The sequence below is a fragment of the Symphodus melops genome (genome assembly GCF_947650265.1).
Source record: "Symphodus melops genome assembly, chromosome: 14".
Classification (NCBI taxonomy): Eukaryota; Metazoa; Chordata; class Actinopteri; order Labriformes; family Labridae; genus Symphodus; species Symphodus melops.
This window is the reverse complement of record NC_136704.1, coordinates 23,306,613-23,332,706: the sequence shown is the minus strand read 5'-3', so window position 1 is coordinate 23,332,706 and position 26,094 is coordinate 23,306,613. Positions and strand designations below refer to the sequence as shown.

General features: G+C 42.5%; 1 protein-coding gene across 1 annotated transcript in view; it reads right to left on the bottom strand.

Moving 5' to 3' along the window:
- The window catches only part of asap1b (ArfGAP with SH3 domain, ankyrin repeat and PH domain 1b), a 52,319-nt gene extending 29,314 nt beyond the window's left edge, over positions 1-23,005 (bottom strand). The window contains exons 1-3 of the mRNA XM_079360914.1: positions 22,209-23,005; positions 2,605-2,677; positions 1-76 (exon numbers count right to left, since the gene is read on the bottom strand). The exon at positions 1-76 is cut by the window's left edge and continues 21 nt beyond it. Coding sequence (XP_079217040.1) covers positions 1-76; positions 2,605-2,677; positions 22,209-22,334 — 275 coding nt within the window. The 5' untranslated portion in view covers positions 22,335-23,005. The remainder of the gene's footprint in view (positions 77-2,604; positions 2,678-22,208) is intronic.
- Positions 23,006-26,094: the final 3,089 nt, after the last annotated feature.

Sequence of the window (26,094 nt, the reverse complement as noted above, 5' to 3'; positions counted from 1 at the left end):
GGGTTGTCCCGACTGATGAAGTTGCTGCCGAATTTGTCCAGAGCCTGAGCGTAGTTCTCTTCATTCTGGACGTGGTCTGTGCAAGGGGACAGAAAAGCAAACCGCGGGTTCAGTTATGGCTAACGATTAGCGTGATTAGCATGTGCAACGTCTGTGTGAGAGCATGCAGCCAGTGCATCAGTCCCGAAGGTCGTAATGATGACACATCCTCAAAGTAATGTGAGTCATCTCACTCGATAGTACTGGGAACTTTCCAGAACAAACAGTCCCATCAGGTTTCTTCTTTAAACTTCTCTTTCATCAAGGTTTTAGAGTTTAGTTTTTCTCCTCAAACTTAAAGGACCAATCAGTGTGTGTGTCCCCCTCCTCCACACACACACACACACACACACACACACACACGGCCGTTTTGGACGCCCCTCGGTTTGCCAGTCAAACAGAAAAACCAACATGTCTCCAAGTCTTTTCAGAAAAGGGTGACCTCGATTAAAAGACCAAACATGGCTAGACGGCGCTCGGGGAGCGACTCGAAATATTCACATCGTAATCCCATTTTTCCTCCAGTCCCCTAAAACCGAAGGAATGTCATATGGTGGATATTTAAAACGTATCGTAGGTCCAGCTACTCTGTGACACATTCTTTACAACTAAAGTACAAGATGAAGAAAAGTCGAGAAAACAGCTGATAATAAGAAAAACCTGTCTTTGTCCTGAACAGCTCCAGCTTAAATTTCCAGCTGATGTTCAGTGATAACCAAGTCGCAGCTGAGATACTCAAACAGATGCTGCCATGGAAAGTTCCTCCACCGACGCAGCAACACAACCGCTACAATAACAGAGCTGAGACTTGAACCTGAGATTTGTGATCAGCGCAGCTCCAGAGAGACTCCACTTTTATTTGTTTTGACTCGAGTAAGTCATCTCCAACGTCAGCGGAGAGAAATGTGCCGCTCTCCTGATCTGTGTTACGCAGCAGGAGCCGCCATTCAACCAGCAGCATCCATCTGGCCTCGTCGTTAAGGAGGCACGAGGAAGAGCTGGAGCAGACTGATGTTTAGTCTGCCGAGGGAGAATCCTGAGCGGAAGGTTAAGTGAGACGAGCACCCCGCAGAGCTTTTTCCTGCAGCAGCCATTTTGAATTTTTGTCATACTGGAAACACAAATAAGAGTCCAAACAGAGCTGCAGTTTCCATCGAGGATGATGAATTCATGTCCTCTTTGGATTTGTCTTTCCTGCATTTTTAAAGCTCCTGTGAGGAACTTTTGGCTTGTGTTGATTTTGGCGCCCCCTGTGGACAAAAGCTGTCCAATCAAAACAAATGAGACACAAGCTAATCGAATGTTTTTTTGTTTTTGGAAACAGGTTGTAATTTATTTCTCCTTTAACAACTGACTTTTTTTGAATTTGGCGTACGTGACATCTGAGGTTTCTGCGGCCAGCCTCAAGTGGACACTCGAGGAACTGCAGTATTTTTTTCAACACCAGAGGCTGCTGCTTGTTCTGGACATGAAGAGTATTTCTCTGAGCCTAACTTTGCCTTTAGTCATTTTCTTTCTGCTTGTACTATTTCCTTCTGCGGCTCCTTCAGATTGAAAGTGCTAAACTAGAAAACACTGGACAGCTTGTACTTCCATAAATAAAATATGTTGCACTTTCCGCGGACGTTAGCTCTGTCCTTTACAGATGAGTCCACAAATCAAGACGGACAATCTTCCTTTTGTCCAGCGCAGCATAAATCCAACCGTGGTCACTCGAGCACAAACGTAAAGTATTGATTGGCTCGGTCATCGGAACAATGCGTGTGTGTTAAAGCAGACACACCAGCTGATCATCAGCTGCATTTTCAAAGTAGACGTTCAAGTCATGTTACCAGCAGCCACTACAGGCAGCAAATCAACCAGGACTCAAATGACAGGGATACCGACTTTAGAGCTGGGGGCGTTTTGTGTGAGAAGCTCATGACCTCTGTGTTTATAAAATGTTGGCCGAAGTTTTAACGTAATTTAATTTGCAGGATGCACAAACATCGCATCTTAAAAAAATCTCCTTCTTCTATTGTACATCATGCAGTGTTGGTTTCACTAACTAGATTTAGTCAAAGTCACTTAACCACTGTTTGTTAAAAACTAAAGAAGTATTTCCAGTTGTTTTGAGGCTTCGAGGGACAATGGGAGGAACTGCCTTCTTTGAGCACAAACAATCTCCTTTGTGGCACAAACATCTGAAACTGTCAATTTACAGGGAGGAGGCAGCGCTCAGAAGTATTCAGTGGAAAATTACTGAGGATCCATGTCACAGCAGCACAGAGCAAAACAAACTCAGGTGTCGTTTTTTTTTTTTTTTTTTTTGGGGGGGGGGGGGGGGGGGGGGGGGGGGGACAGTCTGGATACACACACGTGAATAAAAATAAAAAAGAAGCAGGATCTGTCCAATAAAAGACAATGTTCCAGACAAGAAAGCAATCCTTATTTTTAGTCATGACATTGGAGAAATCCTGGAGTTTCCTTTGGGGATTTTTTTGGAAATGGTTTTGACCACACAGCCAACAAATCAGCGTGTGCTCATTCAAACACACGGCGTTATTTAGGAACACACTGACTCACCTTGTCCTGAACTGTAGATGGCCTTCACTGATTTCTTCACTTTCTGCAGCGAGGTCCGATCCTGGTCCAGCGCCTGAAGGAAGAGGAGCAGAGGAAAGGCCTCAATATTTGTCCCATCCTTAAAGAACACGCTCGAAACATTCATGTCAAACCAAAGCAAAGATCTTTTTCTTTCAAACTCTTTGATTTTATGCTCCAGTGAAGTTGAGGAATTTCAGCACATAAAGACAACATTTGCTCTGTGGTTCAAAGCGTGCATACTGCAAACAGCTAATGTACAGTGCTTGACCTCAATGTGGCATAAATCATTATTTCAACACTGCTGGAGCAAAGCCTTTGTGCTCTCTAACAGGCAAAGTCAATGTGCCCTCTAACCCATTTTATCATGATGATGATTCACAATGAAACATTTAAATGTTGTTAGAATAGAACCATTGTTACACTGACTTATTGGTCTTATACTTCAGAGCTATTGGAATCTTCAAATCTGCTTCATGTTTGGAGATTGCAGAAATTGCAGCAGATGGCCTAGTGTAGGAGCCTTGTACAAGGAGGCGACCCAGGTTCAAGTCCGGCCTCCTTTCCCACGTCATACCCCCCCCCTCTCTCTTTCTGCTGTCCTCTCAAAGAAGCGAAAAAAAACTTCAAGAGTAACATGTAAGCAACCTTTCAGAGTCTTCATATATATATTATATTATAGTATAATGTTGTTGTTTTTAAACTGAGGTAACAAGGAGACTGGTTCGTTGAGAACCATTTTGACGTTGTGATTTGAAGACGAGGAGGATTTTCGAAGTCGTTCATTCTGACATTTCTTCTCGATCTCGTCGGAGCTCGAGGGAATGGAACCATAACTTGTTGCCATGTTTTCCCATAATGGACGATAAACACCACCAGCTAAATCACCATTACACCAAGGTCAGCCTGTTAACAGCAGAAGTACACACACACGCACACACACAACAGACAGCTAATTAAATTTCACGACATAATGAAGCTGTCCTTGGCGTCCCCTGGACACTTTTACACAGCTCGTCCCCAATTACAGCCTCAGTAGTTTGTCGCCTTGAGGCCCTTTCTGCCGGCCTGAGCCCTTTGATCCCCCAGCATATGGTAGTACACAGCACCCCCCCCCCAACACACACACACACACACACACACACACACACACACACACACCCCATCATTTAGCCTTGTGTCTGTAACAGCGACCCAAACGGGCTTCAGCCAATAAGGAATGTTAATAGTACCATTATTTTGGCCACTGCTGCCTATAACATTGTTTGTGTATATTATTATGTTGATCATAATGAAATCCTCGGGCAGTATGAGAGCTGACTTACACTCTGAGTGTTTTAGTACAGAAGAGTTTTTCTTCTATCATTAAGTGAAGCTGTAGACGCTCCCCAACACGGGTCAATACATGGTTAGCTAACACACCTTAGCTAACGTAGCTAATGTTAGCTAACGTGTGTTAGCTAAAACACTATAATAAAATATATATATAGAGACATAACACACGCTAACACACGTTAGCTAACTTAGCCAACACTTGACTGAAGAGAAGCCAAAAGCCTGACGTATAATGTACGATCACACAACACCGCTAAAGTGTTTAAGATGCTCGACTACAGCACATTTATTCGTTCACACTGAAAAAGTCCGATTGTTGGGCACGACTTGAGAACTCTCACTTTACAAGTTAAATCAGCATGAAGCGTTCACGGCTTTCACACATAAATCAGATCTGTGTTTATTTCAGTTGTCTCGTTTTAATTTGGCTCATTTGATTGGAGGAGAGCGGAGGCTTCAGAAGAGAGGGGGCGTGGCCAAACAAGCAAGTTTGTGTTGGTTTCACGCTGGAGCTCACACATTCTTCCTGTGAGCGTCTTTTTGCAACCAATCACACCACGTCTTCGTCAACAGGCCCGATCCAGTCTGCAGTTCAACCCGTTCAACGAGAATCTGTGATTATTATTGAAGAGTTTGAAGTTCCTAAAAAGGACGACGAGAAGCGAACGGAGGCTGAGGTGGCAGTTTGACTTTTGTGGTGCTCGTGTTGAGGACAGCTGGTGCCGCCACCCAATGGTCACGCATAATCCACACCTAATCAAACACGCAAATGAAACGTGAGATTTGACAGATTTCCCTTTTTTGTTTTGAATATTCTCTGACTTTATTTCAGTCGATACTTCTGCTGTTTGTTTTTAGTGAAAGGGCTGAGAGCACTGTGTCAAAGTCCAAACGATTGCTGAGGACAAGTGATAAATATCAACACATTGGCAGCATTTCAATGCTAAATGAGACTAATGTAACTTGGAGACATTGTGTTGTAAAGCGGTTATCTCAAAGCTTGATAGAAAGAGAAAAATCAATAAAATCAATAAAACAGACTTGGCACCCAGTTTCTGCAAACTCTTGACAACCGAAAGGAAAGCATCCAAACACGGCTTTCCAAGAGGCCGACGACTATTTAATATCTCCAAAGGATTGTTTTTTATCTGCCAGGAACCAATGGAAAGCGCCAACTCAACCCAAAAAGGGGATTATCAATGTGACAATGCCAAAACATCTGCGGCCGGCCGTCTCTCCCTGTGATCCACACGGAAGATTTATTTTATGACACTGAGGAAAAAAAAGAAGCGCTCATTTCACGGCGTGTTATTTGTCTGAGAAATATCCTTCTTAAAGAACCATTTGTGCTGTGAAGATCAACACGTCCGTGTCAGAATGCTTTTAACTGGAAGCGAGTCACCGACGGAGTCAGAGAGGTCGGGAGCCGACTGCAGACGAGCTGAAGGTCGCCGGGCCTCCGCATGGCGTCTCAGCAGGGACGGACCAGCGTGAACACCGAGATCACGAACGTCCTCCAAACGTCAATGAAAATGTCTAAATATTTCATGAAGAGGTAGTAGAAGCATTTCTGTCTTGTTTAATACCTGCTTATAAAAGTTACAAATATTCATGATGAGGAGAGACGAGCTTTGTTCTGAGTTTAAATCAAGACGGTTGAAAAATATTGGTCGAGCACATGTTGGATTGAATGGATCCCTCTTTGCATCCGTGCTTCTGTTGTGCAGCCTAAAGATTAGGACTGGTGGAAAATGTGCCTTTAAACTGTTAGAAAATGAAACGAAGACGATAGTTTGCAACCTTTAATTTAAAAACAACATGAAACTTCCATAAGCCATTAAAGTATGACCTACGTGACCAATGGGAGATGACTTCCTGGTTCCCAAACAGCCACACAAACACGCACAGTCATGCCCAGGAGGTCAGAGAAAACTGGAAGGTGACTGGGCATGACTGACTAGTGGCTGTCTCAGCTTCACGCTTCCTGACTTAGCTCTTATCCTCCCTCAGCAGCCCTGCCGTTTCCCCTGCAGCCGTCCTTTGACAGGAAGCAGGAAGCGGCCAGGCTTGTCGGTGTCCTGTCCCGGGTCGGCTGAACCCGCTCTAATGACACCAAGAGCTCCTTGCTGACAACTGGGGAATCCCAGCGACACACTCTCTGACCGACTGGGAAATTATGTCTCTTGGTTTGCTTATCCACTCTTGAGATTCCTGCTCTGTCAATCACCTTTCTCATTTCCTCCTTCACCCCACATGCGAGCAGCTGCATGAGCTTAAAAGTTAAAACACCCAGCTCTCCAACATGGCAGTTCCTCCAACTGCCACTTGAGGCTGGCTCAAAAAGAAACTCAATCCCCATTGAGACAGGCGAGACAAATATATCACAATCACCAGTCCGGGCTTGTTATCAGTGTCCATTCACTGGAGATGGTAAATGGACTTGAGCTTGTCTAGCCCTTTATATAAGTCTTCCAACTACTCAAAGCGCCCTTACACAACAACCACACATTCACACACTGAGGAAGAGGCTGCTATGTGAAGAGACCACCAGAAGTCATTAATCCCATTTATACACATTCATACACTGCAGACAAAACAGTGATCAAGGGTCCGGCCTAAGGACACATCCGACGTGGTCAAATTGACCCCTGGGATTAATAAAGAATTTCTGATTCTGGCTTCAGGAGTTGGGGATCGAACCCCCGACCTCCCGACCTACTGAACCCCTTTTAACTTCGATAAGTTAACATTTGCCAACCTCTTAACCTCTCATCCAAACATGGTCACTTCAAGCTCCTGTAAACCAACATGGCGGGGGCCAAATGTTAAACTCATATTTAAAAAGAGACAGGGACATCACTGGAGCGACATCCATTATTAATATATTATGCTTCTTGCACCTCCTCCTCCTCCTCCTCCCAGTCACTTGGCATCACACCCGAGGACGGTTGTGTGGTTACCAAGGAGATGCAATCTGGCTGTCTCACGCGCCGTCTCTACATTCTTCACCACAGAGCCTTTGGGAAGCTGCACTGACCAACTCTCCAACTCGCTCTTTGTCAGCTGTGCCCCTGTGACAGATTTTGCTCTTCACACAGCAGAGATCTCAGAATTGCTAATATGCTAATGAATTTCCAAGAAGAAGAAAACAGGAAAGGCCCCACTCATCAAAGGACTTCCCCTAAAACCAGAGCAGAGAGCTAAAAACATCCACAGTTAAGTTGTCTTCGAAGGAAAAGTAATTCTGTTTCCTTTCACCACGCTGTATTCTCATTTCCTCATTTCTGACAGATAATTACACAACATCTACTATAAAAATGTACTTTAAAAGTGTTTAATCAATGAAGCTGGTCTTGCTGGTGGTTTGTTCTTTCTGTTCGTCAAATCATTTAGTGTGTCTGTTAAGTCCATGTGGCATGACTCAAGCAGGAAGGGTGGGGAGCCGTTTTCATTGGCAGGAAACAAATGCACATCCCTTTCTCTGGGCCTGCAGCCGGAGAAGCCTTCAGCTCTCCAAGTGGAATGGTAAAAATGAGAGGATGTAACATTTCCAAGAGCAGCTGAGGTCAGATGGCCTATTTCTATCTGTAACACACACAGATGGTACTGAAAAACACTGATCGACCGCCATTGGTTTTGGTTTTGATTTAGGTTGAAGGATGTATCAGAAAGACCACATGGCTGACGTGTTGTGTCTTTAATGGTTAATAAAATGGCAGCGATTTCAAGTGATGGGGGAGCCCAAACATCAGTCAGTATCCTGAATGACTGGAAAAAGGTTTTAAACCTCTGTCAAATATTTATCTCCTCAGGAACTCACCAACATCTTCTACTTGGTGGATCATTAGAGATATAAGATGCTTATATTCAGTAGATGTCTCACAGACCAAAACAACACCGACCCCCCCCCCCTCCTTCTCCAACCCTCCCTTAGTGTTTGGACCAAGACTGAGCTCCATTTAGATATGAAGCCTAATGTTGATTTGTTTCTTGTTTCTTCAAAATACTTTCGACTAAAGGAAATATTTCCTTTGTTTTGGAAAATCCCTTGGTTCTCCTTCCATTGTGACAAAACTCCGCCATTGTGCATCTACAAACAGCGTCCTTGAGCGGGACGTTTTTCTTTTGCTGCGTGCTGAAAGGGATGGTTTTACATGAGGAAAAAAAAAATGCATAAAACATGCTTGAGTCGCCGAAGTAAAACCTAAACAAACTGAAAGAAGCACAATCCGGTCCATGTTAACACAGAGCTGAGAAAAACAAACTAGAAATCAGCTCGACTTCACTCTTGTTTTAAACAATACACATTTAGTTACAATATGTGATATCTGCTATATTCATGTTAAACATGTCCCATAATACATTAAACCTTTAAGCCAACTGTGGAAATCTTGTAATTCAAATTACAAGTGGGTCCAGACATATAGGCCTCCACCTACAATTACTATCACTACATGTCTTCACTCGTCCACATGGGGGACATTACCATGAGTGAGCGACCAGCATTTCAACGAAGCTACTCCAAGGCTGAAATATAAAGAAATAAAAGCAGTAATAAATATGTTTTCATTACAGTTTCTTTGGGGTTTACAAAAAGGGCTTTAGGATGAATTTACTATTTCACTTGAGAAGACTTCAAACTTGTCAGCAATCAATCAACCCAAACAATAGATTAATTTTATGAGGTTCTCTTTAGCGAAGAGAAAATCCCTGTTGTATTATTAGGGTAATCTAACGGTCCTTGTTGTTGATGATTTATTGTGTCTTGTGGGAAAGCTTCATTTGGCCGCCTTGCACACTTTTAATACAAAAGAAACGTTTACACTTTACCTTCTATTACACTCGTGTGTGAGCGTCACAATACGAAGTTTAAAGACGAAGAATCAATAAAAACTTCACAGCTGCTGCTAACGTCGCCATGCTAACATGCTAACAATGGCGATGTTGATCAATCAGATCTCACATCTAAAGGATATATTTTCCATTTCCCAGCAGGACAGTCTTTGTCTTTCTTTCAAATTAATAAATCTGTCAATCTGTTTTGTGTTTAAAACAGTGCATGACAAACGCTAACAAACAAGCAGCTGCTGTCAATATCACCACTTCCTTTTACATTTAGTGGCTGATGTACGACGGTTTTAACACACAATGACTCGCTGTATTATATGAAATCCCCAGTGTTATATTACCTCGGGCCTACTAAGAGCCCATTCTCTGGTTTAACACTGTGTCCAAACGTCATCGTCATAGCAGATTTGGCCTGGAAGTGTTTTCACATTAAAGTTTCCTGCTCTACAGTTTATGGATGCATTTTGTCTTTTAGCAGCCAACTCTTAATTTCCATTTCAGGCGAACTGCCATGAGAGCTTGAATGTCCAAAAACCACAATGAAATCTCAACTGGACCTGCTGTGAACTGGATCGCCAAGTGAGAAAATAAGTCTCTGACAAAGAACAAAGTGGATTTATAGATTGACTGGGATAATATACCAACCTCTTATAACCTGCTTTCCATTTCTGTGCTGGAATCCAACAAAATCAATGCGCAGTGTCCGACCTTCCAACCGTCTTTACTGGCAGTCCATGTTGGATATCTACGCTAATTACCTCCCATGCTTGGCCTGCTAGTGTTATTAGCTGCTACAAAAATTCAATACAAGTCAGAGATGACTCCATTATGTATAGCTTTGCGATTAGCGTCCTGCTATATGCTCTGAGAGATTCACAGTTCACTTGCTGTGGTGAATTTGGTGAGAACACGCTGCGAATGAAGCCACTTGCAGAGCTGCAATGATGCAAACCCAATCCTAATAGCTGCAGATCCAAAGCAGAAAGTGACACGCATGCATCCGGCCAAACAGAAATAAAGCCATGCATGTCGCAGTGTTACATTCACACATCATTTGGCGGCTTGTTCCCCCCCCCATGGCGCTCACTCTCACTCAGCCCACCGCTTGTTTCGAACAGTGTGAATGCTTTCACAATCACTCCCACACACTGCAGCATTAGACTCTCCTGACATCAAACAAGCAGCATGCCTCTACGTGTGCTGTTTTTACCCGTCAGGAAGTCATTATTGCACGTTACATTATTCAGACTGAATGTCATTAGCACCCCATCCACAGGAGAACGGGGCGAGGAACTCACAGCTCATGATCAGAAAAATGACGGCTGGCATCCTTTTCTCTTACAGGTGTGAGAAAAGAAACAGGAACAAAGGTGTTGTGTGTTTCCTGTTAAATTAGAACTTAAGAGAACTTTTACAACCAGGGACAAGACTAACTACAATAAAGGCCTCTGTTAAGAATGGATTCGAGTCTTGAAAGGCTAAATACCCCAACTGAAGGGTTGCCATGGTTCCGGCCTTGTCAATCAAAAGGCATCAACCAATGGAAACAGGACTATGATTTACAAAATGGCTCTGACTTTGAGCTTCTGAACCGGGAGCCTACATACTTTCATGTTGTGACAAACTGTATTAAACCACCTCATCACAAAAAAAAAAAAAAAAAAAAAAAGATGGTGACTAACTCAAGTCATGTGATTGTTTTTTTTGTTTTTACTCAATTGTAGGACAAGAAGTGAGACTCACAAAGCATCAGCAGAGGTTAAAAGTTCATTGTTGGAGTATACTGATGAGGAAACGTGGCCATGGATTAACTTCTAAATAAGCTCACAATTCCTGTGACGAGTTTAAAGCCAGTTATGAAAAGGGCTTAAATTAAAAGTGACGCCTCGCCATGAGTGGAAAAAAAGCTAAGAAGACCGTCAGTGACGACTTTTTTCACTTTGAATGTCTAAACTGATGTCGGGGGAGTTAGAGGAAGTGATTAACTGTAGAAACACTTTGGTTTCTTTTTCCACTTTTCCACAGGGGAGATTCAAAGTGAGTGATGAATTTGACTTTTAAAAAAAGGGGGAGATTTTGTGGGTTTAGAGAACAAAACAAAAACTGACATCACAAGTACAGCAAAGCAAACGATACAATCTTTGTCCACAGGGGGCAGCAAAATCAACAGGAACAACTTTCATGATCCGTGAGCAATCATAAGACATTTTTAATTTTTTTTTTTTTTTTTGAAGCAGCAGGTGCTGTGTAGAATTACATCATTTCGGGGTTCACTTCCTTGTTTGAGCATGGATGCACTCACGTCTCCCGCGGACCGTTCCCAAGTACAAAAGAATCGTGCCCGAGACCACCTGGTCCAGTGGACTCGGGCACAGTACGGTACGGTCTAATTTTATGTTTAATTTTGTGTAAATGATGTAATTCTTCTTATCAGTTGCAATTGTGTTTTTTTTTTTTTTTTCTCCCAATGTCAGGTCAAATAAGAGAAAATCGTAGAAATGCTGGCAAAACGCCAAGACGTATCCTGTAACAAACCAGCAACATGTGTGGGTCGACCAAAGATTAAACCAAAATAAACTACTACGAGTTCTTATCTCCTATCTCACTGATCAGGGGAAAAGTCTGGCAGCCCTGTTTCCTACCGAGCAGCCACCATCCACCGTCCTAAATCTTTAGAGCACGCCACTGAAAGAATGTGTTTCCTTGATAAACGCCCGCTGAGTGACGTCGCTGCACACAGCCTGGTCATGAGTCCCAAAGCAAAGTGAGAAGGCGCAGACTCCACAGAGCGCTTTACAGCATTCCTTGAAGTTTTCCTGCAGACGCGTCTCGAATTTCACACTTTATGGGACTCTGCTGGGAGGGAGCGAGTCCAAAACCACAGGTGTGTCCACTCCCACTGGCCATTTGGACGCTCAGAAATGTGACCAACTGGACACACAGGGACGGAAATAAGCCTTTGAACACCGTCAATGCACGTCCACTTAAGAGTTGACGTGTTTGTTGTACGCCAGCGACAGAAGCTTTGATGGCTGCTGTCACGATGTGGAAAATGAAGGAATGCTTTTACTGACATTTCAACACATCCTCAAAGATGTGAAGAGCTCGTCTTAAAGGAGCGTCAGTGCTTTCTCCTCCCGGGCTTGAAAGACCTCAGCAGGCACTTTGCTGTTCTGGGAGACGAGGTCTTAAGTTCAGTATTGAAAAACTGCATCAATTGTTAAGCTCACACACACACACACACACACACACACACACACTCACACACCAAGGCCAAACAGCATCAAGGCTCGCAGACAGAGATGCACTGTTTACCCCTCAGGCCTCAACAAGACAGCCGGCCGTCAGAGGACAGCACCGTCTCCTGGTTCTTTAGAGCGGTCCTCGAGGACAACTGTGTTATCACTGCTCTGATATAACCACAAGAAGAAAAGAAAAAAAAGGAACAGAAAGATGGACGGGGACGGATGAGGAGGTGGAGGATTTGTTGCAACTGAACAACAATCCTAAACCCGGAAAAGATGAGAAAGCACCATGTTAGCATCTTTTTAATCAACGAAGCTCCGACGTCCTGATTTTCTCTCCATCGCGGCTTCGTAATAATAATAATAATAATAATAATAATACATTTTATTTATGTTCGGTGGTCGTGGTGTCCGAGGCTTTGATTTTCCAATGTGTTAGAGCGGCGCACGAGAGGCCGGATGTGTGAAAACAGCAGGAGACGCACAAACACACTCGGACGTGTTGTTATCCCAGAACATGAGTTTGAACCTCGGATACGACACTCGTCAAAAATAAAAACCAAACCGACACCTGTTTCGATACCATGGCAACCACGACACACGTCCGAGGCTGCGTTTTGTCACAGCGCTGATCAGCGTCACCTTTGACCGAAGCAGCCAATCAAATCAAGAAGAAGCTTTAACGGACATTTTTACATTAAATTTAAAGTTGAGTGTTACGTAAATATCCAAACATCATTAAAAAAAAGGAGGTTTATCGTTATCATGGCTCCATTATATCAATATGTGTCTGTCACATTTTCACTGTCAGAGGATATTTGATCTGAACTACAATGAGTGTGGGTTGCTGGTTGCTAGGCAACAGGAGCGGTTCGTCTACAGCAATGTAAACAGCTCTGTGAGGCTCTAAGTTCGGTGGTCACTATAATCACCATTTCAGCCTGTTAGTGTATTTACACATGTGTGAGTATTTATTAGTGTGAGTGTGCTGTCGTTTGATACTCAGCCTGACATAAAATACGATAAAGGCTGGCGAGGAACTCGAACATTTTGACATGGTGACGTCACCAGAAGGAAAGATAACGGACGGATCATTTTGTTATTAAAGTTCATCCTGTTGGAAACGTGAACGTCTGCATCGAATTACTGGAACAAGTTCCCAATCAATCCAAGAGAGCGTTCAACGAAACGCCAACGTTACTGCGGCACAAACGGAAAATCAGGAGACCGCAAAAATATCAGGATGGAGACGTCGAGGTCACCAATCCAAAAGCTGTTGTGATTAACCGCTCTGGACGAAAGCGATGTGTGTGGACCAATCAACGGATGGACAATGTTTTTCCTTTTATATTATATTAATATATTGCTATTAAAAACGGTTGCATTCAAAGACCTATTTCTTACGAGAGCGTAAAACTAAAACTGATTTTTTGAAAAAATGCATCCATTCTTATCACGTCAGAATAATCTGATTATAAGAGAAATGAATGGATGTAACTCGAGACTCAAGTTCAACACACTTGATACAGTAGCTGCAACCAAATTCCTCCATCAGAGGTTAAAATGGCTGTCAATAGAAGTGGGTTTTTAACACCCTCCATGCGTGTGAGGCAGGCTGCAGACAGATGTTAACACTGACCCACTCCTCCTTGACTAAGTCTGGGGAAGAGCAGGGGGGATCAGAGTGCCGGAGCAGAGTCTGGTCTGAGCTAATCCGCTGGCGGCTAATAGCGCTTGATGATATACAGAGCACAGCTGTGGCAGGAAGGTAAGCCAACAGCTGTGGCCCACAGACCGATTATCAGATTTCAGCCACGGACGGCAAACAGGCCGAAAAAACAAGCGACACAACAGAGTCTCGTCTCCCGCTGTGAGAGACGGAACAAATCATGAAATGGCTCAGAGGTTTTGTTGGTATTTATATATGTGGAGATTTAGCGAGCCGTTATCCTGATGCTCATTTATTTCATGTGTTTCACTCAGAGCATTCCTCAAGCCTCGGTTTAATCTCAATAAAAATGAAATTTCTCGGAACAAATTCCACGACTGATGCAAATTACTACAGACAACATCACACACACACACACACACACAAACAATATGAAATCTAGATATATTTACACCATGACTGGTAATGTACAAATCAGCATAAATTGTAATTCATTTGTTGCATTCATACATTTGGTGTGATGGTAGCTTCCTTTAGCGTGCACGATTCTTTAGACCGCTAATGGTGAGCTCCATTTCATCTCTAAAGTTAAAAACATTTCAGGTTAACAGACTGATACGAAGTCTTGATTCTGACTCTGAGGAACCTCATGGTGCTTTTATTGACCTTAGAACTCAGATCTCATAACTGGGTTTCACATCATAAAGTTGACAGTTGGCAACGAGTCGGACACGCAACATGCTACGCGTCGTTTTGTTAGCTAATACCTAGCTAGATAGCGACGCACTACGTGATAAGTTCGCGGGCAAAAAAATAAAATTAAAAGAAAATAAAAGAATCACCTGGATAGTATTGTGAAAGTTCAAACTGTGGACATGTCGTTATGTTCCTTCACAACAAAACAAAGGCACTACTTTAGACGTCCACGTCGCCTGAGTCCAGAGGTGAACCGGCGGCGCCGTCATGCTCTGCTAGCATGAAGAAGCAGCAGAGCATTTGTTTTATTACATTTTAATTCCTTAAAAAAAAAACTCAAGGAGAGTTTCTGCCGATTGAATGCCCCCAGTATCCCCTTCACTATTTCTCTTTTCTATCTGCTGCACTGTCAACTCGTGTAATAAGGGTCATCTGACTGATATAATGGAGCCATTGATGCCGAAACGCTTGAAGGCAACGAGTGCGAGTTGAGAAAACACTCAAGATGTGGGTTTTTTCTTTTCGTGTCCTTCTGATAGTGAACATTTTAAACTTGTTTAAACAGTCTGTAACATTTAATATATAAAGGTTTATGTTAGCAGTGTTGATAGGTGCAAACAGGTCAGTATTTCAAGATCTCACACGAGTCCCTGTAATCTCTGACAGATCTTTTAGTCAACACCGAAAATGTCAGAACTTAGTTTGAGGATCCAGGAAACATCTTCTTCTTTTTCTTTCCTTTTTTTTTTTTTTACAGAGCAGCCAAACTGGAACAGGACGTCATGTGAGTAACTATGCCAAGGGACAGAAAATGCTCCCATTCTCTCACTCCATATGATTCACTGGGCTTGGCGACACGAGGGACCGATGATGAATAAAAAGACATAACTTCATCTATAATTGAAAGTGATGCAGCTGTGCGGCTCAGTTGAAAACGCTGCAGAACGGAGCCCCAAATAGGCAGCACTCACTTTGGTTATGTAAAGCCAAGTAAACCGGTCTCCCTCTTTCTGAATTATTCATCGTTTCTATCTCGCTCCTGGAGGAGGGAGATTTAAAATCAAAATAGGAACAAAGGTTTATTTAAATAAAAAAGTTTTATCTTGTTAAATGATCCTACAGCAGCTGAAATAGTTAAGACAGGTCCTGTGTCCACCTTGAGCTGGCTGTACAACCGTCCTGTTTCTATGACAACAGTCTGTTGTCATGTCGCTCCATTACTTGATACTGTATGTATTTGAGATCGTTTTTTTACCCGATCAGACACGGAGCAAAGATGATGTGGGTACACAGCAATGATCCGTAGGCGTCAAAAATACGGGAATATCAAACACTGGGAACAGAGCGCCTCCCAACCACTAACATGATCAACACCCAGTTATACAGTTTATCAATCGCAGCAGATCTAAATCAACCTTTTCTGTTTCTGTTCAAATGTTCAATAAACACAACACAGAATATTCTAGCCAATCACAATCAAGCAGCCACTATGTGTGGCGGTGTTAAAATCATGAAGTTAAAAACTAGCAACCTCCTTTTAAAATATTCAGGGAACTTCAGGCAGATGTCAATGATGCATTAAAGGGGCGTGTCAAAGTTTGGGAACGCCTCCTCTCAGGTGCTCAGCGCTTACAGACACACTGTGTTTGGTGTTAATTAATTAGTTTCCTGTTGTTGAATTAAAACATTCACCAACAGGAAAAAAAAAACATAAAATAAAACCAGTGACGAAATGAAAATGAATCTTCCAGATTTAATTTGACTTTCTGGTAGTTTCAAGATGAAAACCGGCCGACTCATCGTCTGAGCATCCGACTCATCGTCTGAGCATCGTTTGAGGACGAATGACCAAAAACGAAAGGAAGAAAAGGAACAAGTATTTAAAGTCTGTGTTTTGGGTTTTTTGGGGGGTTTTTGTTCCCTAACGGCTTCTTTTGTTGGACTGAATGTTTCATGGAAGTCCAGGACGTGTACTTCAATAAAAGAAACCTTTAACAAACACATTCGCACAGGAGGTTTCTTTAGAGTACCATATATGGATCACAAAAAACATAGATCTTCTTCACTCATAAAGGCTTCTGTGTATCCCTGTACACTCATATATTGATTATTAAACAACACACCAGATGCGTTTCCGATCACAGGTTTTGCATGATGTATTTAGAGTCTTTAAAATGACTTAGTAATCGTCGAGTCTTTGTCATAATCGGGACTTTTAGAAAATCATTTACCATCATTTTGACAGCACGCGGCACGGTTTAACTTCCATGATCTGATAACGCTGATTTGAAAATGAGACATTACAGTGCGTTCCATTTGATCTCGGATGTCGGGGATTCAGTGCCGGTCTGATACCCCCCATGTCGGAATTCCAACTCGGACCCTTGAAGAAACCTTCAGTAGCTCGAGTCCAAATCCAACATGGCTGCTTCGTGCGTTAACGGTGATGTTAAAGCTGTAACTCTGGTATTCGTTAGCAGTGTAGTTCTCTTTCTACCTGTGGACATGTTATATCACATCGTGTGTTATTAGCTAACAAAACAACGGGACTCCTCTGGAGCGACGTCATTCCCACCTCCAGATCCAAATCCTGAGTTAAATAGTACGCACCATTATTTCATATATAGAGGTTTGATATGATCAAATAAAATGCATTTTTTTAAGATGAAGATCAGAGGATTGGTCAAAGGACAGAAGCTTTGCTGAATTTTCTTGGATAAATTATCATATTTTTTTAGGCTAGCATGTCAAAATGTTCCTGTTTGACCTCCTGAGGATTCGTCTAATATGACAGCATCGAGCTCATTTGGGTGTTTTTGTTCCGTCTCGTACAGCTGGATGTCTGCATGCGGTATAAATGTGTGTCCCAATGACAATCTGCTTTACATTCAAGATGTGTTCAAAACCTCCTCGGGGCACCTCAAGGCAAGTTTCCTCTGAAGTAAGCCATCACGCTTCTAACAGGAGCGGTACAGACTTTTTATATATATTTTTTTGAATCGACACAATAAAACACGACATCAGTGTTCAGCATTTTTTAACTCTCGAACAGAAAAAGGCTTCACCAGCAGCGCTTACATCTCCACAAACTGAGCTGAAGCAGTTATATAAGCCGATGATGTAACGTAAAGCAATGACGTCGTCGACGAGTCCACAAGCACAGAGATCCAAGAAGATGCAAACTGGAGAACGAAGGATTCGGTTTCCACACTTCTGACTGTTCGTAGATTTTAACAGGATCATGCAAAAAACGACATTTGGGGGGTTTAGGGCTTAAAAACGGGCAAGAATGTTAAGTCGTCATGGGACTTTTTATGAACTGGGTTTTTTGCATTATTAGTTCTTGTATGAGGACTTCAGGCGGTGACTTGCGCAGCGGTTTGGAAATAAACTCCTCATTCAGCTTTTTGATGGCATCAACCTCTCGGAGCTTTACATGCAGCCACTGAAAAGCCTGTTATATAAAGTAACAACTATAAAAGGCCTCTGCCTATTAGGTCAAGCCCAGCCATGCTTGAATAGAATCACTGTGAAAAGTCAACATTTTTCTGCTCGGGCCCATGTGATGTGGTGCGAGAGGCACGCTCAAAGGAATGCCAGCGCAGTGAGGGTTTCCCTTGTATCGCTGCGTCGCGGCTCTGTGGCGCTTTAGGAGAGCGAGCCCGGTGACGCAGAGTGCCATCTGCGGGGTAGAGAGGCAGACAATGCACGGCCCACAGGGGGAATAACAAGTGCCTTCGCTGCTAATTTTAACCTCCATCAGAGAAAATGTGAGCAGGCAGGAGAAGCTTAAAGTAAGAACCGGTGACTTTTTATTATTATTATTTTTTTTTTCAAACGAGCAAATGTCACATCTTCTGTTCTCTGCTTCTCTTTCAAACACACAATCACTCCTGCAATTACAGCCACTTCACTCCTCGTGTTTGCATATTTATGGGGAGGAAAATCATGCACTGAAGAGTTTTAATAATGCGACGCCGCACGCTGTACTTTAAGTGGAACGGTTCCACTTAAAGTACAGTGATGGTGAAGCCATTCATGTCTTTATGATAGATGATTAGAAGAGAGGCAATTTACTGTTGTTTCCATTTAATACTCTGTTGGCGTTCTTGATTTATCAGTCCACCAGTTTGAGGCTCAGACTTGTCCAACACTCTGAAAATGATCTTTTATGAATGACGTGACTCGGGGAAAAAGCAGCAAAATCTTGAGATGCAGAAACTGCAACCAGATATTTGTTTTATTTGCAGCTTTTCTTCCATCAAATACATAAAAGACTTTTCATTCATTGGTTTATCAATCACTCGTGGTGTTTTTCAAACCCTGACACCCTCTTCAATCTGGAGAAATGTAAGTCACTGGCCGGGTCACAACTACACAAACCTACGACGAGATTCCTGTCGAGATTATTTCCCATCATGCCGTTGGTGAAAACCAACAATGGAGCAGGAACAAAAGCAGCTTTTGGTCTTAGCCGTCAGTGTGTGTGTGCGCAGTGATTTGTGTTATTTGTAGCGACTGAGGCAGCAACATTAGCTTGTGCTAGTGAGGAATTCTTTCCTCTCAAGCGGCAACTTTCAATCCTAAACAAAAAAATGAAGCCAATGCAGAAACTACAGTTCCAAAAGTGTCCACTTGAGTCTGGCTACGAAAGCCAAGGAATCCAAATTAGGTCCCGTTACAATGTTCATTTATACAGCAGAAATCAACAACTTTACAGCCGGGTTGAAAAAAAAAGCTCCCCATCGTACGGTTGACATGGCAACATGGCGGCGACCATCATTAGGCTTCAAAATGTTTCTTCAGAAAACCAGAAGGTGGCGTCACAAGGTCATCATCCATGTTTCATACAGTCATCTGCTCACTCTAACGTGAGTCCCAGTTTTTATTAACTGATAATCATCGAACCCGAGCCGAGAACAGAAACATCATGCTGACGGAAAAATCTTCCAAATGGCGACTAAAACCAAACGTCAAAGTCTCAAACATCTCGTGTAAACGTGTGTATCTTTAAAGTACAATCAGTACTGTGATGCTAACGCTGTTAAGTTTGTCTTCGCTTGTCATGAAAACCAGACAGGGTTCTCCCCCTTCGATCGACAGAAACCAACCAATCAGATAACGAGAGGCCGTGTTCTCTGAGGTCAAACCAAACAGATCAAATCTATGGAAATACGGCCATTATCAGCAAACGGCTCAACTGTCCACCTCAACGTGACCCAGCCACATCCCCCATTATGATTATTCACGTCAGGCCCCGCCTCCTCGGACCTCCCAATTTACACCCCCCCCCTCTGATCCGACAGGGAAAACTTCCAACTTTGAGGGACATGTGTGAAAGAAATGTTCAGCGTGTGAAACCGGCTGTAACAAACTTCAGAAGGAGGACGGACGAGATGTCTCACCATCGATAGGCGCTCCAGCTTCACCAAACACGAGTTTCTGGGAATCGCAGCAGGGGGGGGGGGGGGAGTACAAGCACAGTGATTGGGTAACTCTGGAAATGACACCAAAATAAAACCCAGACACATCCACCTTTTCAGTCTGCCGCACTCACGCACACGCATAAACACAATGCCACCCCCCGTCTCCCGTGTCTCCCGTGTCTCCGGCCGCCATGGACGGTTCTTTTTCAGATGTTATCACTCCATCTGGCTGCTCATTGTTTTCAGTATTACTGCACTGATCCCAGAGTAAACAGTAAACATCTTTGTGTGCTCTGCTGCCTGCCACAGGGAGAGTAAAGTTCCAGGGTGGAGGCTGTGACTCATGAATACTTTTGTGTCATTATGCTCTGATCAATAATTGATGTGTGCTGCTGAATTAAGACGCTACGATGCTGCAGTGTCTTTTTTCCTTTTCTTTACATCTCAACGCGAGCCAGAGGATGACTGTGGGGACGACTCACCCCCCCCTCAAGTTACACCATTAAATATTCACGCAGTACCTCTGCATAATTTACCTCGTCAACAAAGCCTAACCCTAAAAGGGGGGGAGGGAAGGGGGGGGGGGGTGTTTTAAGTTAAAGGAAAGCTCAGCAGAAACTCTGAGGTTTTAAACAAACTCCTCTCCAGGCGGAAAAAAAGGCGCTGAAGGAGGTTTTGCTTCACTGCAGCAGCAGCGGGATGACGAAAGGACACTCTAACGTGTCTGCTCAGGGATCAAACATCATTTCATAAAACACTAATCTATCAGAAGTCAGAGCTTAGGGCCGACTGGGTGTATCCTGAGAGTCTCCCTCTCATGTTCCATCCACATCTCATCTTCTTCTCCTTTGTTAAAAAAAAGAACAGCAGTGACGAGCATGTTGCCTGCTCTTCAGCACCACCGTAACGCTCTTCCTCGTCATGTGATCTGTGCAAAAAAAAAAAAAAAAAAAAAAATTCCTCAGCGGCTACTGCGGCCCATTGCAGCGCACATGGCGGCCCTTTTTTTGCGAACAGATGTTTTTCGTTTGTGCTGCTGCAGCCTCCCTCTCTCTGGGTTTTTTTTTTTTTTTTTTGTCAGGAGGCACAGAGCCAGAGAGGTGATTCATGATGCGAGCCTTTTTTTGCCTTGTTACAGAAGTGTGCTCCACGTTCAGAATAAACACAGCCCTGCATCTGTTTCGCTTGATTTGATTGTTCCTCTGATATAATAAGCTTGTAGAGGATTGAAGATATGTGGAGTGATGGATGGAACAGGATGTGTGTGGCTCTTAAGGATGTTGAAGAGAGGACAAGGCCTGCTCTTTTTCTCCTTTATAAAAAACCCCTCCTCTGGTTACTGTTTACATCTGATCTGCGCTCATTTAAAATGGCAACGTATTAAAAAGTCGGGTATCACGTTTGGACATCTGCAGCTAAATGTGGTTTAAAGTGGGGAAAATGAGGTCACAGTTTGGCTTTAACGGACAAGCAGAGAAGGTGTGTGCACTCCCCTGGTTGGATGCTCCATTTAATCAGAGCAGGACGGATGCCAGTGCAGGGTGATGGTGGGGGTAGGGAGCACACACACATGCACGCAGAATAACCCACCTGCCTGGCCTGATTACGCTCCTCCTGCATGATTAAAGGTGACACGGCATCACAGAGAGCGACTTTGGGTGCGTTTCTGTTGCAGTAGGAGTACCGGTAAATGTTTGGGTTTTTTTACGTGATCTGGTCAATGAGAGAGCGGGGGAATCTCGATAATCCTGAATCCAGATCTGACTGCCAGGGACTAGAGATATGTGACACACACATTCACACAGCTACAGCCTGGCAGCATGCTCTGAAGCTGTGAGTTATGTAACAGTGAACACATAGAGCTGCAGGCCTGAGTGCACATCCTCCTATTTCCCTACATACAGTCTTTCACTAAAGCCCTCATCCACCCTCCTCTATTGTTATTACTCCATGCATATGTGGCTAAAGAGAGCGGCTATATTCACTGACACACAATGTGCATCTTTCATCTTTAATAACTGTGAAACGTTCAAAAGAAGAAAAAAATGCAGGTTCACAGCAGCTGCAGATCAACAGGTGCAATTATTTGCTTTTCTCTTGAAGTGGGTGTGCAGCATTAAGGATGCATTTGAGGCTCCTTGGGATTTTGCAATCTGACAAAATCACCACTGTTGAATTGAGAGGTTTTTTTTAGCATGCATGTAGCATTGACATTGCACAAGCAGGTCTTCAAATATGAAATTGGATGTGCGATTATTCGAATAGTATGCTCGGGTAATTTGCAGATGTGTCGTTTAAATCATCCATCCATACATCCATCATGGTGCAAGCTTGCTTGCAGGGCAGGCTGACATCGTGGGGCCTTACCTCCTCCAGCACATTCACTGTGTTCCTGCAGCTCTGCAGTCGGGTGGTGAAGCTGGATGTTGTCGGGGAATTGTAATCCTCTGTTGTTTCCGAGAGAAACTCGGACACCGATATTTGATCCGGCATCCTTTAAACGGGGGGGTAAAATGCCCAACAGGAGGGGAGGGTTAGAGATGAATGCTCAGAAAGACAAAAACCATGTAAGATTTTAAAAAAAAAAAAAAGAAAAAAAAAAGAAAAAGAGTGAAAAGGCAGAGGGAGTCTGGTGCGACAAACAAGCCGTCGGAAGTGGAAAGCAGTTGTTTGGTTTCCTTTTTCCTCACTAAACTGTGCAAAACTATCGAGATGATTAGGACGTGTCTTCTTCTTCTTCTCAGATGACTTCACAGTTCCCCAGGGTCCACAGGAGGAGGGGATTCACTAAATATCTTGCAGGCTGCGTGTCCCCCTCGGTGTGTCTTTTCCGTTGAGAGGATGTCTAAAAGCGACGCATTTAAAAATAGTGTCACTCTGCGTCTGAAAAACTAAACCTCGGAGGAGAAACCACCGTAAAGAATAGCGGATGCCCTCATTATGCTCTGCAGATGTTCAACAACCCGCTTGTCGTTTAAAACAGCGCCTCTGTTTGAAAAGTATCATAGTCCAAAAAAGGTCCGCCGAGGTGGTGTCGAGCTGCAGCGGGGTTTGGTCCCCTCTTCTTCGGCTGTAGTTTGTGTGTGCGTGTTTTTTTTAATGCTAAACGCTGCAGCAGACACATTCACTGCCACTCTCTCTCTCTCTCTCTCTCTCTCTCTCTATCTCTCCTGCTCGGCCTCTCAGAGCCAGGGAGCGTCAAGGTAGCGGAAAGGAAGGCAGGGCACTTCCGGCCAGGGTTTTCAAAACAAGACGATTTTTGGTAAACGACTGAATTATATATATTTTTAAAGTAGTAATAAGAAGTAGTCGGTGTGGAAAATGTTTTGAATGATCACGTCCCATATGGTAGACCAGATGTTTAAGCCTGCTGAATGCAATTTATACTAGCTACTGTCAGTCCTTATTCTAGATCTGTGGGGCCCTATAGGCAAAAATCCATTGGGGGGGCCCTCCAACAAGCATTCATAACCAACATGTCTACCAGAGTCCCAATGCTTCCTCCTCTTCTTTTTTCCCCTGTTTCTTGTTTCTCTCCTGTAAAAGGATACTTCCTCTTTATTTTTATTTTGCTGACTTTCACTGACATGATGCATGCGACGCTTAGCAGAGAAACAAGAGTGTGTGCTGTTATTATGGGGGCCCTCCTTAGGGATTTTTTTTCCTACTGTCGTTGCAGAATTTGCACATTTTAGGCTTTGGTGTAAGTTTGTAAGCATTCAGAGGGACCCTTCTGGTCTGGGACAGTTGTCTGCCATGCCTGTTATAAAGCAGGCGTTGTAGTTAGATGGTAGTTGTGTTCAATTAATCAATAAGTCTTTATATGTATAGTCCCAATTCATAACTAAAGATCTCTCCAGACACTTTATAAAAGAGCAGGATAAAGTATGTACTCATTGTAATATTAACCACAAAGACCCAACAGGAATCCATCATGAGCACTAAGCAACATATCGCAAACCAACAGTGGCAAGAAAAACTTCCATTAAGAGGCAGAAACATCGAGAGGAATCAAACTCATGTTGAAGAGCTTTCCACTGAAAATGTAGGGCTTGAAAAGTGGGATAGAGTGAGATATAGGAAGAAAGAGAAACAACAGCAATGATTTAGAGCTCCAACGTCAGTAATAATAATCAAAGTATGAGCCGCGTGAGCAGTAATGACTAAGTATGGTTTCAGTCTAATATTAAGGTTAGCAACTGATGAAACAGGGAGGACAGATTATGTTCATTATAGAGGTGTTAGACTTTCAGTAAACAATAAGGCTCCTCAAAGTAAATGAACGTTCAGCATTGTGAACGAGAGCACATGATGTCTGAGGTTTTGCTTTCCAGATGGGCTGGAAGGTATTTGTTTAAAATGTAATAAAAAGGGAAGCCAAGTTAGTTTAACTTTATGTTTCTGTGTACTTATAATTGATTTTAATATAGTGTACAAATTGAATGATTTTAGCTCTACTTGAAAACATTCAAACATTAAAACCCAGTAGCCCTCCACTTACAATTTTAGGTCATAGAGGATAACATTTTTATTATTTAGATTAATTCAAATATTTTCCTCACAGCCGTTTTTTGCAACTCAAGCCAAAAGGTTCTCTTGGTGCGATGTTTATTTTGAAAACCCAAATTCTCCTTTTCCGGTATTCTGTGACAATTACTGGCACTTTGACGCAACCTTCACCCACCCACCCTCGCCTGGTTGACTAGGGCTGAGTAGTCGATCTGCGCATGCGTGATCTGGGGTCTAACTGCAGAGAGAGAGCGAGAGAGAGAGAGAGAGAGCTCTGGTGGACTGAAGGCCTGCCACAGAAAACGACGATGCACAGGAAGGAAATATTTGAGTGTCGTTTCATTGCATTCAAGCGAGAATTGTCAGAATATTTAAAACCCCGAGAATCGTTATAATTGTGTATCTCACCTTGATTTTGTAAGTTTAATCATTTAACCTTAAAAAGCAGAAAACACAACTATTATGGCTTTAATCCAATAATCCCACATGAACGTGAATAATAAAGAAATACTTTTAATAAAACACTGCATTGAGAAAGACTTTAATGTGTTCTGTGGGATAAGTCGGTTTTTGAATTTCATTAAAAGTTTGTAGACCTAGCAGCCAATGAAATGCATGATCATGTGCATCTATGGGCACTAACATGGCATGGTGTGATAAAACTGAACATGGTGGTACTGGCGCCCCCTACTGTTCGACTACAGAACACTTCAGCTTCAGCATTACCTGGATGGGAAGAAATGATCAGCTTTGAATGAGGGGTTTCCTGATGACTTGATGTTTTTTTTTTAACATACACCAAAAGAAGGACGAAAAGTCTATTTATTTATTTTTTTAAAAAGAAGGTGGAAACTTTAACTTAACTTGCCAACATCTGAATGTCCTGTTTATTTTTTGTTTAGAAGTTAATAGATGTCTAGTTTATTTTATACTTACTACTCAATAGTTGTGAATACATTGTATTTTTATTTCATTTGCAGTCTTCTTCTTGTCTTTTTACTGCTGCAACACTTGAAGCCCCCCACTGGGGAGCAATGAAGGATGATCTTGTGTAACTCTTTAGTAAATTTAATTTTAAACAGTTTTAACCAATGTCACATCTTTCAATCATTAGCTTATCATTTGAGTCAATTAACGTTCTCATATGCAATTCAAGACTTTCCAAAGGAGCAGGATGCTGAATCTTAATTATTTGTATTCTTGTTGTACGCTGAGTGATCACTTTATATTCACATTTCAACTTCCTGTCTGTTATAATAAAAACCTTCATAAGCTTCTCTTTGTCAAATATGTGATTTTATACACGTTTGTAGTCTACTTATTCTTATCTATTCTTAAGTAGTTTTTTTTTTTTTTATCTATTCTTAAGTAGTAAAGCTGCTGTGTTCCTGTTGGACTAATTCAAACATTGAGCGCCATCTAGTGGCCGTGTGCTGTTTTAAAAATGTGGGCTTTTTTTATAGGATAGAAAATTAATATAGCAGGTAATATGCAGGTAAGAAAGTGGTAATCAATCTTATTTTAACATGTAAGACATTTCTTTTTTTTTAAGAATCTTGAATTTAGTTCAGTTAAAATGAACAATTTTTATATTCACAAATTAATTAAACAAACCAAACGTTTATAATGTGAATTCATTTTAACCATAACAGTATTTAAACAAAAACAATAATAACAGAGACTGTACATAATTCATGTTATATACAGTATAACTGGAAAGAGATATAATTTTTATTTTGTTGAC